The following is a 17,475-nucleotide window of genomic DNA, read 5'->3' as shown; positions in this document are numbered from 1 at the left end:
TCAGAGCCAACTGAGGGGGAGTGCGGGGTGGAGTCATAGCTGTGGCCGGGGGCCTGGAATCCCTCGACAGAGCCCTCTCCACCATGTCGAAAGCCGAAGGAGAGCTGCTCTCTCTGGGATCCAAGAGCAATCCCTCCCTCGGATCCGACGAGCAGATCGGGGCCAGTGCCGACGCTATCGGATCCGACGGGCCAGTATGCTCCGACTTGGATGGAGCCGAAGGCACACTGACACCCTCGGATCTGAAGCTCAGCTCGGATCCACAGAAAAGGGACCCGACAGACTCAAGGGCGCTGTCGGCGCCGAAGTACCCAATACTATCAGCACTGACACACCCCTGGCTCCAACGCCACTCGGCTCCGAGGACTCCAAACCCGGGAAGCAGGTTGGAGAAGGAGCTATCGGGGCGAAAAAGGGGGTCGAGCTCCCCCCCGGAGGGGGGGGGGCAGGAGCACTCCCATCTGCAGTTGGGCCTGGAGGAATCTTCTCATCATCTGGTCCAAATCTGCGTCCGTTAAGCTTTTGGTGGACCTGGACGAGGCCAGCGAGGAGGGACGAAAGTGCCGCCTCGATGACCTCGAGTGAGACCGGGCCTCCTCCTCTTCCAGTCCCGGTGAGAAGCAAGGTGACCGGAGCCAGGAAGGAGAAGGCTTGGAGGTCTTGGAGGGAGAAGCCCGCTTAGCTGGCGGGGCCGATGTAGAGGCCTCGGCCCGCCGGTTGTGGTGCTTCTCCCTGCGCTTCTCTTTTCTGGCTTCCCTATCCTCCTGGCCCAAGGTGGGAGGTTGAGTCCCGGCCAGGGGAAGGGAAGCAGTCGTGGGTACTGCCGCAGCTGCGGCAGGCACCACGGGGGGGACCGGAGGTCGGAGCCGAGTCCGGGGGCAGCAGTCCTACCAGAATCAACTTCGACCTCCGGTCCTTAAGTGCCCTGGGGTTGAACGCCGCACAAATAGTGCAACCAGAGGAGAGGTGTTCAACCCCAAGGCACAAAACGCACCGAGTGTGGCCATCCGCTGGGAATAGCTTATGGCCACACTCGGTACATTTAGAAAAGAATGTCTTTGGGGCCTCAGACATTATACTAAGAAAGACACACACACTAGGCCCCAAGCATACACAGACACATGCCCTAATGCTCTCACGAGGAGGGGGAGGAAATAAGCTAAAATTAAAATTTGTAGCGAAGTAAACTACAAGGGGAAGCTAAACACACACACAACACTTTTTTTTTGACAGGAAAGTAAAGAAAAAAGACAAAATGTTCTCACAAAGTCTTGATTAGAAAATCCCAACGCCTGGAACTCAAAGATCAAGCTGCTGGCTTCAACCGCAGCAAACTAGATCTGAGGTCAGGTAGAGATGGCAGGGGATTATGGGTAGGGGGAGAAGCTTGGAGCTCGGATCTCAGCTGTTGGAAACTGCCGGCTCGGATCCGATATGGATCCGAAGACCCCATAGGTTGATGCACAAATGAAGTTAACTACTTCATATCAGATGTTTCTTCAATTTTGGTTTGGTCTCGGATAGTTTTGAAATACTCAATTATCAATTTATCTGTACTTGATATGCTCTATGTCTACTATCAAAATAATTTACTTAGTTACTTTTGTTAACATATGATTATTAATGTCTAATTTATATCTTACTGTGCAGCAGTTAGCATTGTCGCCTCACAGCAAGAGGCTCTCCCATTCGAATCTGGTCTAGAGTGCCTTCTGTGTGGAGTCTGTATGTCCTCCCCACGGTCGAGTGACGTTTAAAGACATGCAGGTAGGTGTGTGTGTAAATGGGTGTGCCTTCTTTGAAGATTGGGCATCGAGCTGGCAACTTGGCACCATAAAAATCCACTGCCAATCATTAACAGACCAGAGTTCCGCTGTGCAACTCCTAACCGGGAAATGCTGAAAGACATTACTTTTTACTAGTTGTATCTTTCTGTTTGTGGAGATTTTCTCCCTGGGTCTCCACTAAAAATGGGCTACTGGCCCAGTCGGACACTACCCGGTTAACAAATGTAAATAAATAAATAATGACCTTAAGGGGTTATTTGTATATCTCCCATAGGTCTCTGTTATAGAAGGCTTAAAGGATTATGCAGTGAAAACTCTAGCCTAGCTGGGTTTTTCCTGCAGTTTTTACTGAATAATTTGTCTGTGTGACCTTTTTATTTTTTGTGGTAAATTATGTCTAGTGTATAATACTTATTGTAAACATAATGACACTGGCATTTAACATTCTTCATATCACTTTTCATAATAGTTTCCAAAGCACACCTCCAAGACCATGCAATGGTTATTCTGAAATCACACAAATATTATACGTAATGTGCTATGTATCTTATTTGTTGGTGGTATAGTTACACTATACGTGTCTTCCAGTAACTTTCCTTACTTATTAATTACAGAGGCTCTTGTGTAATAACATGCTGGATCTTTAAAGTACATTTACTGTGCTATCTGGTACTGTGGATAAGAAGTTTATGAAAGAATGCTGTCTTTACCTTGTAGTTTATGTTAGCATTAAATTTTAAGTCTTCACATTAAGAAATGAATGCCTTCCACTTACCAAAATCAGAGAGTAGGAAAGTCCATCTGCCAAATGTCACTTTCTCTCCATTCACAGTGTAGACTGGTTTTGGAAGATTCTTCATTTTAGTATAATTTTCCAGAATTTCCACTGGCTCAAGTTGATCTCGCCATCTATTGACTCCAGAGCTAAGACACGCATACAATGTGCTTACATGGTTAATAATTGTACTAATTTATAAAATAAACAGAATTTCTTACTGTACATTAGTCTGTTTCCCATAAGCAAAGATTATACTGAAAAGCTTTTTACTTGTCTAAACTGATCTGACATTCAATTCTATATTTAATGGCAGAACATAATAAACCATATGGAGCTATGGAGGTATGTCTGACTGTGTATTAATGAACTACATGGTCATGCTCATGGACATCATGAGTTCAAAATTCATTCAAATAAAAAATGAATCAGACATATATTATGAATCCTGCTTTCACATTCCAGTAGAATGGAGTCAAAAACATTCTCACCGATGCAACTAAAACTACACTTGTCACTACTTACCTCCTCTTCTCACTACTTTATGGCACTCAACGCTATAATAAAGTGGCTACATTTGCAACAAATAGCCCTTTTGGAACTCACCACTGTATACCACTAAAAAACTTAAACTGGTTAGAATAACCTCATTAAGCAAAAGCTATGCACTTACTGTCACAACACATCCATGTTGTCTTCTATTCATTTGGTTCACCATATGGATTGTCAGATCCAGTTGGATCTGATCTTGGAGCCTTATATCAAAGTTTTGGATCCAAGAGCTCTGACTTCTCCCCAATCCACAATTTCTCTCTCCTGCCCGAATAACCTCAGGTCAAGTTTGCTGACTGACCTAAAGATATATATATATATATATATATATATATATATATATATATATATATATATATATATATATATATATATATATATTTATATAAATGACATTTTGTTAGGGGGAGGCGGGAGGGGAGTGAGCCAGAGGAAAAAAAGACAAAAACGGATCTATCATTATGTTAAGTACATAACCTTAGTATTTGATGTTGTCTTTTTTAATCTGATTCAACATGTGGGACAGATTCCCAAGCTACCCAACAGAGACCTGGGTGGTTTGAAGGAAGAACATTTCTGAGTATGGCAGAGCCAAAAGACTTGTGATTCCTGGACTGCACATTTAACTTGTAGTGAGATACAAACATATGAGTTGAGGATCATGTTGCTGTGCCACATATGCCACTAACAGGTACTAGTTTTGCAAATGCCACTGAGGTTGACATTGCTCTGGTAGAATGTACCTTAGGCTTTGATTGCAAAGATACACCTCTTGAATCATAGACAAATGAAATGTAATCTGCTAGCCATCTTGAGAGGGTAACCTTAGACACTGATCACCCCAGTTTTTTCTTGGAGAACGATATAAACAGTTGGTACAATTTTTTGATAGTCTTAGTATGATGGAGACAGAACCTGAGTTGTCTATATACATCTCAGCTGTGTAACGTATGTAAAATTGGGGAAGAAAACTGGCAATCGATTTGTTGGTTATGTTAGATTCAGAAGATGCTTTAGGAAGGAAGGGTTAGTTCTCAACGAGTCTGTCTTTATGGAAGATAAGGAAGGGAGCATTGTCCGAGTGCCTGTAGTTCTGACACCCATTTAGCAGATGTAATGGTAACCAGAAAAATAGTCTTCCATGAAATAAATGTCATATCTATGGATGCTGCTGGTTCAGATGGTTTTTGAGTTAAAGACTGAAGTAAGATGGTGATATCTCATAGAGGGATTGAATCACAAGCTGGGGGTTTCAATAAAAAGGCTTCTCTAAGAAAAGCTTTGGATATTTTGAGGGAAGCAAAGGCAGCATTGTTAAAAACTATGTGAAAGTCTGAAATGGCTGCCAGTTCTACTTTAATTGCTTAATAACTTGAAATAACTTGACCCAGCCATGAAAAGCTCTGAAAGAAATTCCAAGAGGTGCTCAAAAAAGATCTAGTCCATTAGAAGAGACCCAGATGGAAAAGCAAAACACTTCCATTTGCTCTTGTAAGTCTTTTTGGTTGAATTTCTTTGAGAGGAAGATATGATATGGACTACTGGGGAAGAAACCTGGTATCTATTGTTAGAACTGTATGAACCATATGGTTAACTACAGGGTCTTGAAGTTCAGTAAAGGTAACCCAGATGGGTGTGGAGGCAATCCGAGAATGGATCCAGAACCTATGGTGGGTAAAGAAGGTGAGACCAAAGAAAGAGGAACCATACCTGCTGAGACCAGAAGGGAGCAATGAGGATTTCCCTGATCTTGCACTCCACAGCTTTCTGAATAAACTTGGTGATAAGACAATCCAAGGAGGATTTAGTAAAAAGGCGTAAAGTAGACCTGGGGACAAAGAATGGACTACAGCATCTCTCATTGATTGTCCTGTGGAGGGATAAAGGCAAAGTAATCTCTGCATTTGTTGTTTAGATATGAAGCAGAAGGGTTGCAGCAAGGTTGGCCTCAACAGCTGAAAATCGCCATCACCACTGTTTTGTTGACACTACTTGTGAGGCAGTAGTATAGCTCTGCTCAGTTTGTCTGCCAGGATGTTGGACGTCCCATGTATGTGCATTGCTATTAGAAAGCAGTTTGAAGACATCGCCCACTGCTAAATTCTCATGGCTTCCTGGAAAAGAGGGTATGATCAGGTTCCACCCTGCCTGTTGATGTACCAAACCACTGACATATTGTCTGAGTGTATGGAAATCAAATCCTTGGGTAGATGGTTCTGAAATGCCTGCAACATAAGTAGGACTGCTCTTAACTCCAAAACACTGATGTGAAGCTTGGCCTCTATTCTCTGGACTTTCCTCCCTTCAAAATGCACACCCTCACAAGTCCATGGTCACTGTAGCTCTGAGTATTGGAGGACAGGACAGTCTGTCCTGAGTTACCGAACTGGAAGAAATCCACCACAAAATGTGGTCCCTGCAGACCTGAGTGAGCTGTACTCTGTAATGAAGAGGATACAGTGTTGGTAACAACTCTCATGTGATGTCTGGCTAGAGGAACAATCACCATAGTGGAAGCTATTAGACCTAAGAGGTGTAACACCAGCTGAGCCTGGGTTCTGGGATGATTTATCACCTGGAGAGCTAAGGATCTGATTGACTTGACATGATGAGGGAAGCTTTGCTATCTGATGTACAATGTCTATGTGGCAACCTATGAATTCTATGGATTGAATAGGAGATAGCTTGTTCTTGTTGATGTTTATAGAAATGCCCGGGTGAGTTGTCAGCTTTAACAGGAATGACTGATGCATTGGAAGTAGATCCCTGGGGGTAGCAATTATGAGCCAATCATCTAGATATAGGTATACCTGGATTCCTTGTAGTCTGAGATAGGTTGTCACGGCTGCCATTATTTTGGTGAACACACAGAGGGCTGTGGTGAGACTGAAAGGCAGTGCTCTGAACTGATAAAAATTGGCTCCCAGATGGAAAAGGAGGAATCTCCTGGATTGACGCTGGATCTTGATATGATAGTAGGCATCCTGGAGAACAAGCACATCCAATTGTCCCTCCTCAGCAAAGGTAGAACAAACTGTACTTTGAACATCTGGAATTTTTTCTGGCTCACAAATTGATTCAGAGTGCTGAAATCCAAAACTGATCTTAGGTCCCCTGCCTTTTTTTGGTACTAAAGAGAACCTTGAATAGACTCCGGATCCTAGTTGGTCTTGGGAGATGGTTGGGTGACTCTTTTGTCTAGTAACTTTGAAAGTTCTGTGGCTGTGGATTCCAACTGATATGGTGGAGTATTGGGAATCCTTTGGCTTGTCTGTGGGGTTTCTAAAAAGGGTACTGTATAACCTCAGTTACTGATCCTTAGCACCCAAAAATAGGAAGTTATATTTTGTTAAGTTAGAGGGTGTAAGATGCATCCCCAAACTGTCTCCAGAGTGCAGCCGTCAGGCAAGCATTCAGGGATTCTGATAGGTTTCTCAGTGAATGGTTCACAGAAAAAGAAGTGATGTACTTACCATAACGTTCCATGTGACTTGTACATCTCGCCTTCATTCTTACAGATGGCCTACTACAAAGCTCGAGGTCTTCAGACAGCTTGAGGCCAAGTCCCTATCCCATGATGCACTTAGAGTTACCTCAGATCTTGTTTTCTGTGTATAATAATACCATATGTCATTCTATCACTCCATAAGAGAAAGCTAAAGAAGGGTTGAGCAGCCAGGAAGAATCCAGCATCTTGGTCTTTGAAAAACCCTGGAGGGGGTAGGAGGGTGGGAAGTAAGAATGAAAGCGAAATGAACAACTCACATGGAACATTATGGTAAGTACATAACTTCTTTATGTGAAGTTGTTCTATCTCGCCATTCATTCTTACAGATGGGTAGCGCCCCAAGCACCTTCTATCTCAGGTGGCTCACAGGAGTATTTTTTCAGGACAGTAGACCCAAAGGAGGCCCTGTCAACTTTGTAATGAGTGATAAAAGTATGAGATCTTAACCAAGTGGCTGCTGCACAAATGTTATCTATAGGAAGTCTGGCAGAAAAGGCAGAGGATGTAGACACTGCTCTGGTGGAGTGAGCCTTAATTTTATGTTGTAAGGGCATATTAGCAGCTGAATAAGCAAATGTGATATAATCAGATAACCACTTAGACAGACTTGTTTTAGCCACTGGCATACCTTTTCTGGAGTCTGAGAAAGAAACGAAAAGATGTTCAGATTTTCTAAAATCTTTTGTTCTATCCAAGTAAAATCTGAGCTGTCTATGAACATCAAGTTTGTGTAGCATATATTCTAAATTGTTGGAGTGATTAGGGAAGAAAACTGGCAAATCAATAATCTGATTAAGATTAGCTTCAGTGCAAACTTTAGGCAAAAAAGAGGGGTTAATTCGAAGTGAAACTCTGTCAGCATGGAAAATCAAATAAGGAGGCTTAATGGACAAATCTTGAAGCTCTGACACTCTGAGGACAGAAGTGATAACTACTAAAAAGATATTATTCCATGACAAAAATATGAGGTCACATGAGGAGGCTGGTTCAAATGGAGGAAGAATAATGCGAGAAAGCATAAAATTTAGATTCCATGGGGTATAGGGAGATTTCACAGGTGGTCTGAGATGAAAGGCCCCTTTGAGAAAGGCTTTGGATAGTTTGTGTGACATAATGTTCAATCCTTCATATCCAAGGTGAAAATTAGAAATGGCAGCAAGTTGAACATGAACTGTTGCTGCTGCAGCTCATTTGTTAAAAATCATAGTCAAGAACTCTAAAATGGAGGCCATAGGGGCTTGATAGGGATCAATGTTGTTTTGAGAGGCCCATATAAAAATGTTTTCCATTTGCTAAGGTATAGCTTCCTTGTAGAGGATTTATGAGAGGATAAAAGAATTTGCTTCATCTCATTAGAAAGGTTATGGAACCTGGCTATGATGGGAATTGGAGCAGCCAAGCTGTCAGTTTCAGGGACTGAAGAGAGGGATGGAGTTCTCCCGACGAGTGCATCAGAAGATCTGGAACTGGGTCCAGAATCCAAGGGTCCTCCAAAAGATGAAGTCAAAGGAAGGGGAACCAAATCTGATGAGGCCAATGAGGGGCTATTAGAATGATGGTCCTTCCCAGGGCTTTTGCTTTCTGTAGCACCTTGGGTATCAACGGGATTGGTGGGAATCCATAGAGAAGACCCGAAGACCAATCATGTACGAGTGCGTCCCTTGGGGCTTCTCCCGGAGGGGGAATCAGGGCAAAGTAGCTTCTGCATTTTGTGCTCATGTGGCTGGCAAAAAGGTCACAGCAAGGCTGGCCCCACCTGTGGAATATCCTGTCAGCTATTTCTTTCTTGAGGGACCACTCGTGAGGCAACAAAATTGCTCTGCTCAGCTTGTCTGCTATCACGTTGGATTTCCCTGGATTGTGTATTGCTAACAGAAAGCTCTGGAAGGATATAGCCCACTGCCATACTCTTAGGGTCTCATGACAAAGGGCCTTGTTTGTTCAAGTACCAGACCACTGATATGTTGTCTGTCTGAATCGCAATTGTACCCAGAGGAAGAGAGTCCTGGAAGTACTGCAACGCTAAAAGTACTGCTCTCATCTCTAGGAAATTGATATGCAGATGAGTCTCTTGATTGGTCCATGTGCCTTGGGCTGTTCTTCCCTGAAAGTGCCCCCCCACCCTATCAGGGAAGCATCTGTGGTCACTGTGGCCGCTCATGGGGGTAGAACAAAGGAATGACCTATCATGACATGAAGAGAGGTCAACCACCACCGAAGATCCTTTTTGCATGAGTTCATGATCATTATAAGGTGAGACATGGGGAGCTCTTGGTAAGACCACTGAGTGAACAACAGCCATTGCACAATCTGGATGTGCATGCAACCCAGCGGTAATGCCAGAATTGCAGCTGCCATCATGCCTAACAATTTTAGTACTTCTAATGCTGGAGCCTTGTTTTTGGATATCAGATTGCAGACCTTCTGACGGAGTATTAAGACTCTTTCTACTGGAAGTCTTAGTGTGGTGGTGGTGATGTCCAATTCTGCTCCGATAAAAACGGTATGTTGCGATGGCGACAAGGCAGATTTTTCTGAGTTTATTGTAATGCTCAGCTGTCTGCAGAGTGAAAGAGTGGTGTCCCTGGCTTGAATGAGTTGATGCCTGGTGATGGCAGTGAGGAGCCAATCGTCTAGGTATGGAAACATCTGGAATCATAAACGTCTCAGGCGAGCCGTGACCACTACCATGCATTTGGTGAACACTCTGGGGGCTGTAGTGAGACCAAAGGGCAGAGCTTAAAACTGGTAATGATTGGCTCCCAGCCGTAATGCAGATGATCCCTGGATGGTCTGGCCATCTTTATGTGGTAGTATGCATCCTGGAGATCTATACAGCACATCCAATTGTCTTTCCCTAAAAAGGAAAGTATCGACTGAAGCATGACCATCCAAAACTTCTCTTTCTTGACAGATTTGTTTAGCCTGTTGAGGTCCAATATAGGTCTCCAGACCCCTGTCTTTTTTGGAACTAAAAAGAATCTTGAGTAAGTTCCGGATACTGTCTGGTCTGCTGGGACTGGTTGGATGACTCTTTTTGTTAACAACAATCAGACCTCTATTGTCGCCTGTTCCCTGTAACTGGATGGAATGTCCGGGATTTTTCTTGTCAGTGGAGGGGGGTGTGGCGAAAGGAATTAAATATCCTCTGGAAATGATACTTTGTACCCAGTTGTCATTTGTTATTTTGAACCAGGCATCTGGATACAAAGATAAGCGACCTCTGACTGCCTCCAGAGTAGGAAAGTCGGGCCTCCTTTCAGGAGCGCTGGTAGGGCTTCCCAAAGAAGTGATCTCTGTTGCCCTGGTTTTGCGGACCCCCTCTGTCACGAGGGCAGTGTCTTCCATTATTGCCCCCTCCTCTGCCTCTGGAGGGGGGGGTTCACCACGTGTGTCCTGAAAGGCTCCTTGGGCTTTTCAGAACCACATCTTTCCCCCCCTTTGACCCTTGGGGTAGGGTCTGGTAGGGGTGGAAAATGGACACCGATGGCAGACAGAGTCTTTCCTTCCTGCTCACACCTGGTCAAAGTTTCCTTAACTTTGGGTCTGAAAAGGGACAAGCCATCAAAAGGGGTATTTACAAAGGATGACTTGAAGGATTCCATGAAGGAACACAAGTTCATCCAGGAGTGCAGTTCCTGCACCTGTTGCCCTGCTCATTCCATCAGCTGCATATGAAATGAGGTGCATGGATGAGTTAACTATGGAGTTAAGGGTAGCAAGCTGAGAGGCAACTTTATCTGAAGCTCTTGCAGCTACTGTACCCTAAAGAGTATCTCCCAGCTCTTTAAGGAGATCTCTTTGCAGTCTAGTAAAATCGGTTGGATAGTTGAGCGAACGCAGTGCAAAAGTCACTGAACTGTAAGTGCGCTTACCATATCCATTCATGATCCTAGAATCTCTATTAGGAGGATGGATAGAAGAGGAAGTTTCTGAAATTTCCTTTTTGGTGGCTGCCACCAACACCATGGCATCAACTGGCACACCCTTGGTCAGAAAAGATTTGTCCTGGGGAGCAGAGATAAATTTATTAGGTCTCCTGGAGACAGGCTCAATGGTGTGCAGGGACTCCCATGCACTTTGTGAGACCAACTGCATAAGCTCATCGAAGGGTGGAGACACCCAAGAGGTGGAGGGCTGAGACCCGAAAGCCTTCATGAGAACTGACTCATCTTCAGTAGGGTTGGTGGACTGCCAGTCACCCCTCTTCCTAAGGATTTCTAGTATCTCAGCAAATGCGATATCTTCAGAGGGGGACCATGGGCACCCTTCTGATTCATCCAAGTCGGTATCAGATGTCAGGGACTCCTGTGGGAAGTCTAAATGCTTCCTCTTGCAGACTCTCTTCCTGGGAACCTCATCAGTGGGAGCTTCTGGTGAGGTCTCAGAAGAGCATGGGCCACCCAGTGGGGCTTCCTGAGGCTCTGGGTCTCTACGCTTGGCAAGGATCTGTGAAGCAGAAGCAGACATAGGTGCTTTAGGGGAGAAGGAAGCCGGACCTAAGGACGAAGATGTCTTCAGAGACATAACTCTCCTCATGGCTTCAAAGGCACCTCTGCTCCAATGTGAAGGGACTGACAGATCTGAGGAAACTGTCGATACCCCCAGCACTGGGACAGTGGGCTCTGAGCCAGAGGTAGGAGCCGAGGTCATCCGAGCCGAAGCCCCAAGAGGCAGAATCGGAACCAACAAGTTGGTCCGACTATCCTCCCTGGACCCAACCAGAGAGTGTCGGCTCCTAGATTTCTCGATCGGCATTGAGGATGTCAGCGTAAATGGAGCCGAAGACACTGCAGCAGGCATCGGCCGAAGGCTCCACGATCAACAAGTCCGACTCCTCTGGCTCCGATGGACTGGTATGGCTCGGAGGAGGAAGAGTAGTAGCTGGTAAAGGGGTCTTCAGTTCCGAAGCCGCTTGGGTTGGAGCCGATAAGAATTTAGCAAAGGCCAGTGGCTGTAAAAGCTTCTGCACCACACGATCCACATCCAAATCGGAAAGGCTAATCGAAGACAGAGATGAATGGATCGAAGGTGGTACCGACTGTAAAAGTGGAGATTTAGGTATTTCAGATACCAGTTCCAAAACTGGCTCCGAAAGGATAAGACAGTTGGCTCCGAGTTCTGTGGAGCCGATGTTGAAGACTTTTTTGATTTTTTTACCTCAGATGTAGAAGTCTTGGAAGACTTTGAGGACTTACTGGATCCATCTTGGTCGCTCAAAGCCTCCTGGAAAGAAGGTTTAAGTAAACCTCTGTCTATCAATTTTCTCTTTCTCCCCTGGAGAACCCTGGAAGAGAAAGAGTGAGACATGGAGCAGCTTTCCTGGAGATGTAATGCTCCCAAACAATAAACGCAATTTACTTGACTGTCAGTGACAGACATTTTCTGCCCACATTTAGGACATTTTTTAAACCTTGACTTAGGGTGTTTGTCTTTATCGCCACCCATTTCAAAAAGCACAATGTTAGTAGGGTGCTGTAAAAAAACAGACACACCCAACAAGAATTAAAGAATAACAACAAGCCTTTCTAAAAATACAGGCTAAATATAAATGGCAAGCACACACACAAAGCTATTTGTTTAAATGGTAAAGAGTAAGTATAAACAAGTTGTGACAGAAATCACTATATAAATGCACACAACTATAAAATAGCTACTAATGTACACACTCTATCTAAATTCTAAAGAGAAGAATTCAAAGCTGTGACAGAAATGTCACTTTTTTAACTCTAAAACTAATTTAAAGCTAATAGCACACAACTAATTTGAACACTAAACAAGGCCTAAATAAAAGAGGTCAAAGAGCTAAATACTAGATAAAGAGCACCAAGGGAAGGGAACTACACAAAGCTATAAGAGCTTTAGGTAAATATCTAAATATTTACGATATAAACAGAAACTATTTATCAAATATTTCCAATAAAGAAAGATTTTACTGGCCCAGGCTAGCGAGAACATCCGATCCACTGCAGCGGCAAACTAGATCTGAGGTAATTCTAGGTGCATCATGGGATAGGGACTTGGCCTTGAGTTATCTGAAGACCTCAAGCTTTGTAGTAGGCTGACTTGGAGCTGAGGATCGGCTCCGAACCCATCTGTAAGAATAAACGGCAAGACAGAACAACTTCACATACCTTGGTTTTGTGGACCATCTTTGCTTCGTGGGTGATGTCCCATGGAATTGCCTCCACCTCTGTCTCTGGAAGGTCTATCCCCAGGAGTGACCTGATGAAAGCCTTGAGATTTTTTTAACCACATTTTTCTTCCTCCTCTTTGATTCCTGGCAGACAAGGTTTACTATCCTGCTCACTCCTGGTAAGTGTATCCTTAACTTTTGGTATAAACAATGCTGAGCCCTTGTACGGGGCATTTATGAATGATGACTTAAAGCTTTCATCAAAGTCGCAGAATGGCATCCAGGCATGACATCGTATAGTAATACCTGTGTCAGCTACTTGAGCTGCACCATCTTGCTGCATTAGATAATAGTCTCATGGCAACATTTGATGATGACTGTAAGGCAGACAACTGGGTATCCATAGTTATTGGATAGTCCAATGGTAAGTTACCCACCAGGGAATTTCAGAATTCCATAATCAAATCCCTCTGAAAACATACCAGGTGAGCCGAGTAGTTCAACGCACAAAGAGAAAAACTGGCTGAATGCTAAGTCTGTTTCCCTTATTTGTCTAATGCCTTTGATTCTCTGATAAGAGGATGGACAAAAGAACTCTCTTTGGACAGTTCCTTTTTTGGCTGCTGATACATACCATGGCATCCATAGGGGGATCCTGAGCCCAATGTTTTCTTTCTTTGGGGGCAACTAGTATTCTGTCTGATTTCTTTAGGATGGGCTCTGCCACATCAGGCTCCTCCAAGGCTTTCTGAGTAATGAGATCAACGAAGGCATCAGGAGGCGGGACCACTAGGACATTGAAGGGACAGAACCAAAGGCTTCGAGAAACACCAACTCATCAGATGAAGGAGTTTTGGTGGACCATCCACCCATTTCATCAATTCTATGATGTCTCCAAAGGAAAAGTCTTTGGGGGGGACCTTGGGGAATCTTCTCTCACATCTAAGTCAGTGTCTATAGTGACAGACTCAGGAGAGGAATCAATATGCTTACTCTTACAAGTCCTCCTCCAAGGAATGTGCCTTGGGATTCCTGAGTGGAACATATTGGAATTGGACTTGGGCCTCAAGCTCTAAATAGTCTCGAAGTCTAAGGGATCCATCTGTCCCTGTCTATCAGAATCTAAGAAAGTAGGAGCTGTCTTCAGAGGGAGTCTGGGTGGATCCAAACTCTGAGCATATACCAGTTGTCTCTTTCTGGTCAAGGCTCTCTTCACAGTCTCGAAAGTTGACTCAGCCAATGGGATTGAAGAGGAGCCACCCAGGTTAACAGAATTAGTAGTCCTCTCAACTCCAGGGGCTGAAGGCTTTGATGAGGACCTCAGAACCAATCTATCCAGTGCTGAATCTCTGAGCAGTAGGGACAGCTTCAAAATCCTCTGGGTTGACTCCATCATTGGAGCTCTGACATCAACACTCTGGCTCCGGGATGCCACTCGTCCCAAGTGTATAGGATTCAAGTAAGTGACAGAAGATGTCAAAGCCAAATTCTCCTGGCCTATCAACTCCGAAGCTGGCACAATGGGAAAAAGAAGTTATGTAGTCAACATAAGGTTCCACCTGTGTTGTCTATTTTCATTCTTCCTCAACTGCTGGGTTTGGATCCAACCCTTGGATGCAACTTGGTCGCTTTTTACAACTCATGAAACACTGAAAGCTTTTGAGATCTATTCCTATCCATAATACACTAGTCCTCTACCATACCTCAGATTTTGTTTGCTCACTTTTAGTGAATATAGAAAAGAATAAGTACCAGTATCTGTAGCTCAAGCAAAGGAACTATAATCCCTTTAGTATCTTTTGATTCTTCCAGAAGTCAAATTGGTAGGGGGGTTGGAGGGAGGGGAGTTGAGGAAGAATGAAAATGCACAACACAGATGGAACATTATGGAGAGTGCATAACATCTTTATTTGATGTCATTTTCATTCATTCCTCAACTGTTGGGACAGAGTCCCCAACTACCTCAATCCTGGGAGGACTCTAAGGAAGGATATTACTGATCACTGCTGAGCCAAAGGCTGCTCTCCCTGTAGAGACCAGATCCAATCTGTAATGAGCAATAAAGGTCTGAGGGTTAGCCCAAGTTGCAGCTGCACAAATATTATCCAAGGAAGATATGGATAAAAACAATGAAGAGTTTGCCATAGACTTGGTAGAGTGAGCTTTCAGAGGTTTGTCAAAGTCAGGCCTACTTTTGGGTAAACAAAATACAATCAGTTAACCACTTGGCTAAGGTCACTTTGGTAACTGGTTTACCTAATTTTGAATCTGAAAAAGAGACAAATAACTGATCTGATTTTCTGAAAATTTTTGTCCTGTGTAGATAAAAATGTAACTGTCTGTGAACATTCAGCAAACGTAGCATATATTCCCCTTTGTTTTGAAAAATTTGGAAAGAAGACTGGAAGGCTGATAGTTTGATTAATATTGGATTCTGACATCACTTTAGGAAGGAAGGAAGGGTTAGTTCATAAGGATACTCTAGCCTTAAGAAAAATTAAACAAGGAGGTTTAGAAGATAGGGCTTGAAGTTCTGATACTCTTTTAGTGGTTGTAATGGCCCCTAAAAAGATAGTCTTTCGAGTTAGAAATTTTATTTCACATTTGGCTGATGGTTAAAAAGGAGATTGGGTCAAGGATTGTAAAACTAAATTTAAAGCTCACAGGGGAGTTAAGTTTTTAAAATGGGGTCTGAGAAGGAAGGTTCCCCTTGCAAAGTTTGAAGAAGGCTAAAGACGAATTGTTTACCCCAATGTTAAAATTAGAAATATCAGCTAGTTGTACTTTAACAGCAGAAGAACTAGCACCTTCATTAAAAATATTTGCTAAAAACTCTAGAACCTTATGTACTGGTGCTGAAAAAGAGTCAGTGTTATTCTGCTGCACCCAAATGACAAACCTTTTCCACTTACTCCTGTAATTTCTTTTTGTAGAAGCTTTTGGGATGATAAAAGAATTTGGTGAACTGGGGATGACAGCTTGAAGATTCTTGCTATTAAGTGGAGAAACCATATGGTTAATTTCAGGCCTGAGATGCCTGGTGTATCATGTTTGTTGAATGAGAAAGTAGGTCTGGAATTGGATCCAGAATCCATGGGGAAAGCAGATAAGGCCAAAGAAAGGAAAACCAAATTTGACAAGGCCGATAAGGGGCAATGAGGATGAATGTGCTCTTTAATTAAGATGCCTACTGAAGGATTTTGGAAATTAGAGGTATGGGGAAAAGCATAAAGGAGACCAGGGGGGGACAATTGTGGAGAAGAGTTTCCCTCGGTGACTCCACCAGTGGGGAGGCCACCAGGGTAAAGTACCTGCTGCACTTGTTGTTGAGGGGAGATGCAAAATGGTCACAGCAAGGTTGACCCCATCAGCAGAATATATTTTCTGCCATTTTCATGTTGACTGATCACGCGTGAGGCATTAGAATAGACCTGCTTAAGTTGTCTGCTATCACATTTGATTTCCCCAGAATGTGCATTGCTATCAGAAAATCAACTGGATGAGATCTCCCATTGTCACACTCTCAAAGCTTCTTGACACAGGGGGTAAGATTTGGTTCCTCCTTGTTTGCTGATGTACCAGACCACTAACATGTTGTCCATCTGGATCATAATGGTCCCAGAGGGGACAGTGTCTTGAAAGGCCTGCATCGCTAGGAGGACAGCTCTCATTTCTAGGACACTGATATGCATATTGGCTTCTTTGGTGGACTATGTGCCTTGGACTGTCTTTCTCCAGAAATGTCCCCCCACCTGATCTGGGAAGTGTCCATGATAACTATAGCCTTGGACTGAAGAAAAATGAAAGGGCAATCCTGCATTATCTGATCAGAGTGCATCCACCAAAGGAGGTAATTTTTGCAAGCCTGAGTTATCTTGATTTGGGTGGATAAGGGTTGATGTAGGATGAATCAAGTTCCATTGAATAATTCTCATGTGGTATCTTGCTAATGGAATCAACAAAAACTATTGCAGCAGACACTGACCCCAAAGCTTGAAGAATCAATCAAGATGAAAGAGAGAAATTCTGAATGATCTTTCTGACCAGGAATCATATGGTTTGTACCCTTGGTAAAGGAAAGGAAGCTGTCAAGGATATTCTGTCAAACAAAGTTCTGATAAACTCTAATATCTGAATTGATTCTAGTTGAGATTTGTTGTGACTGATAGTAAATTCCATGTGAAAACATAACTGGAATACATAATCCCGTGCTTTCGTCAGGTGATGCCTGGTCGGAGTGGTTATAAGTCAGTCATCCAAATAAGGAAACACCAAGAATAGAATCCTTGCAGTTTCAAGTGAGCTGCAATAGTGCTACTATTGCTATGCACTTGGTGAGCACCTTGGGGGCTGTGGTAAGACCAGATGGCAGAGCTCTGAATTGGTAACGGCCGATCCCAGCCAGAAGTGTAAGCATCTTCTGGATGGTCTGTTCATTTTTATATGATATTATGCATCCTGAAGATCTATTGAGCATACCCAGTCACCCTTGTGCAGGAAAGGCAAAATGGACTGAACCATGACCATCCAGAACTTTGTGTACTGAACTGATCTGTTCAGACTGCTGAGATCCAAAATTGGTCTCCAGTCCCCTGTTTTCTTTGCCAATAAAAAGAATCTTGAGTAAGTTCTGGACTCCTTCTGGTCTTCTGGGACCTCTTTTTTCTAGTAGCTTTTTTATTTCTAGAGCTGCTGCTTTACTCTAATTGGGTGGAAC

The 17,475-nt window shown here is 43.5% G+C and overlaps 1 protein-coding gene across 1 annotated transcript in view; it reads right to left on the bottom strand.

Annotated features, from left to right (window-relative positions):
- Positions 1–17,475, bottom strand: part of LOC122810691 (myoferlin-like) — a 1,883,765-nt gene that overhangs the window by 693,935 nt on the left and 1,172,355 nt on the right. Inside the window, 1 exon segment of the mRNA XM_044082260.1 lies at positions 2,563–2,711. Coding sequence (XP_043938195.1) covers positions 2,563–2,711 — 149 coding nt within the window.

This window comes from Protopterus annectens, chromosome 9.part0, assembly GCF_019279795.1.
Source record: "Protopterus annectens isolate FY-2018-M chromosome 9.part0, PAN1.0, whole genome shotgun sequence".
Classification (NCBI taxonomy): Eukaryota; Metazoa; Chordata; order Ceratodontiformes; family Protopteridae; genus Protopterus; species Protopterus annectens.
Note: the sequence above shows the minus strand (reverse complement) of the source record. Positions and strands in the feature narration are given on the sequence as shown.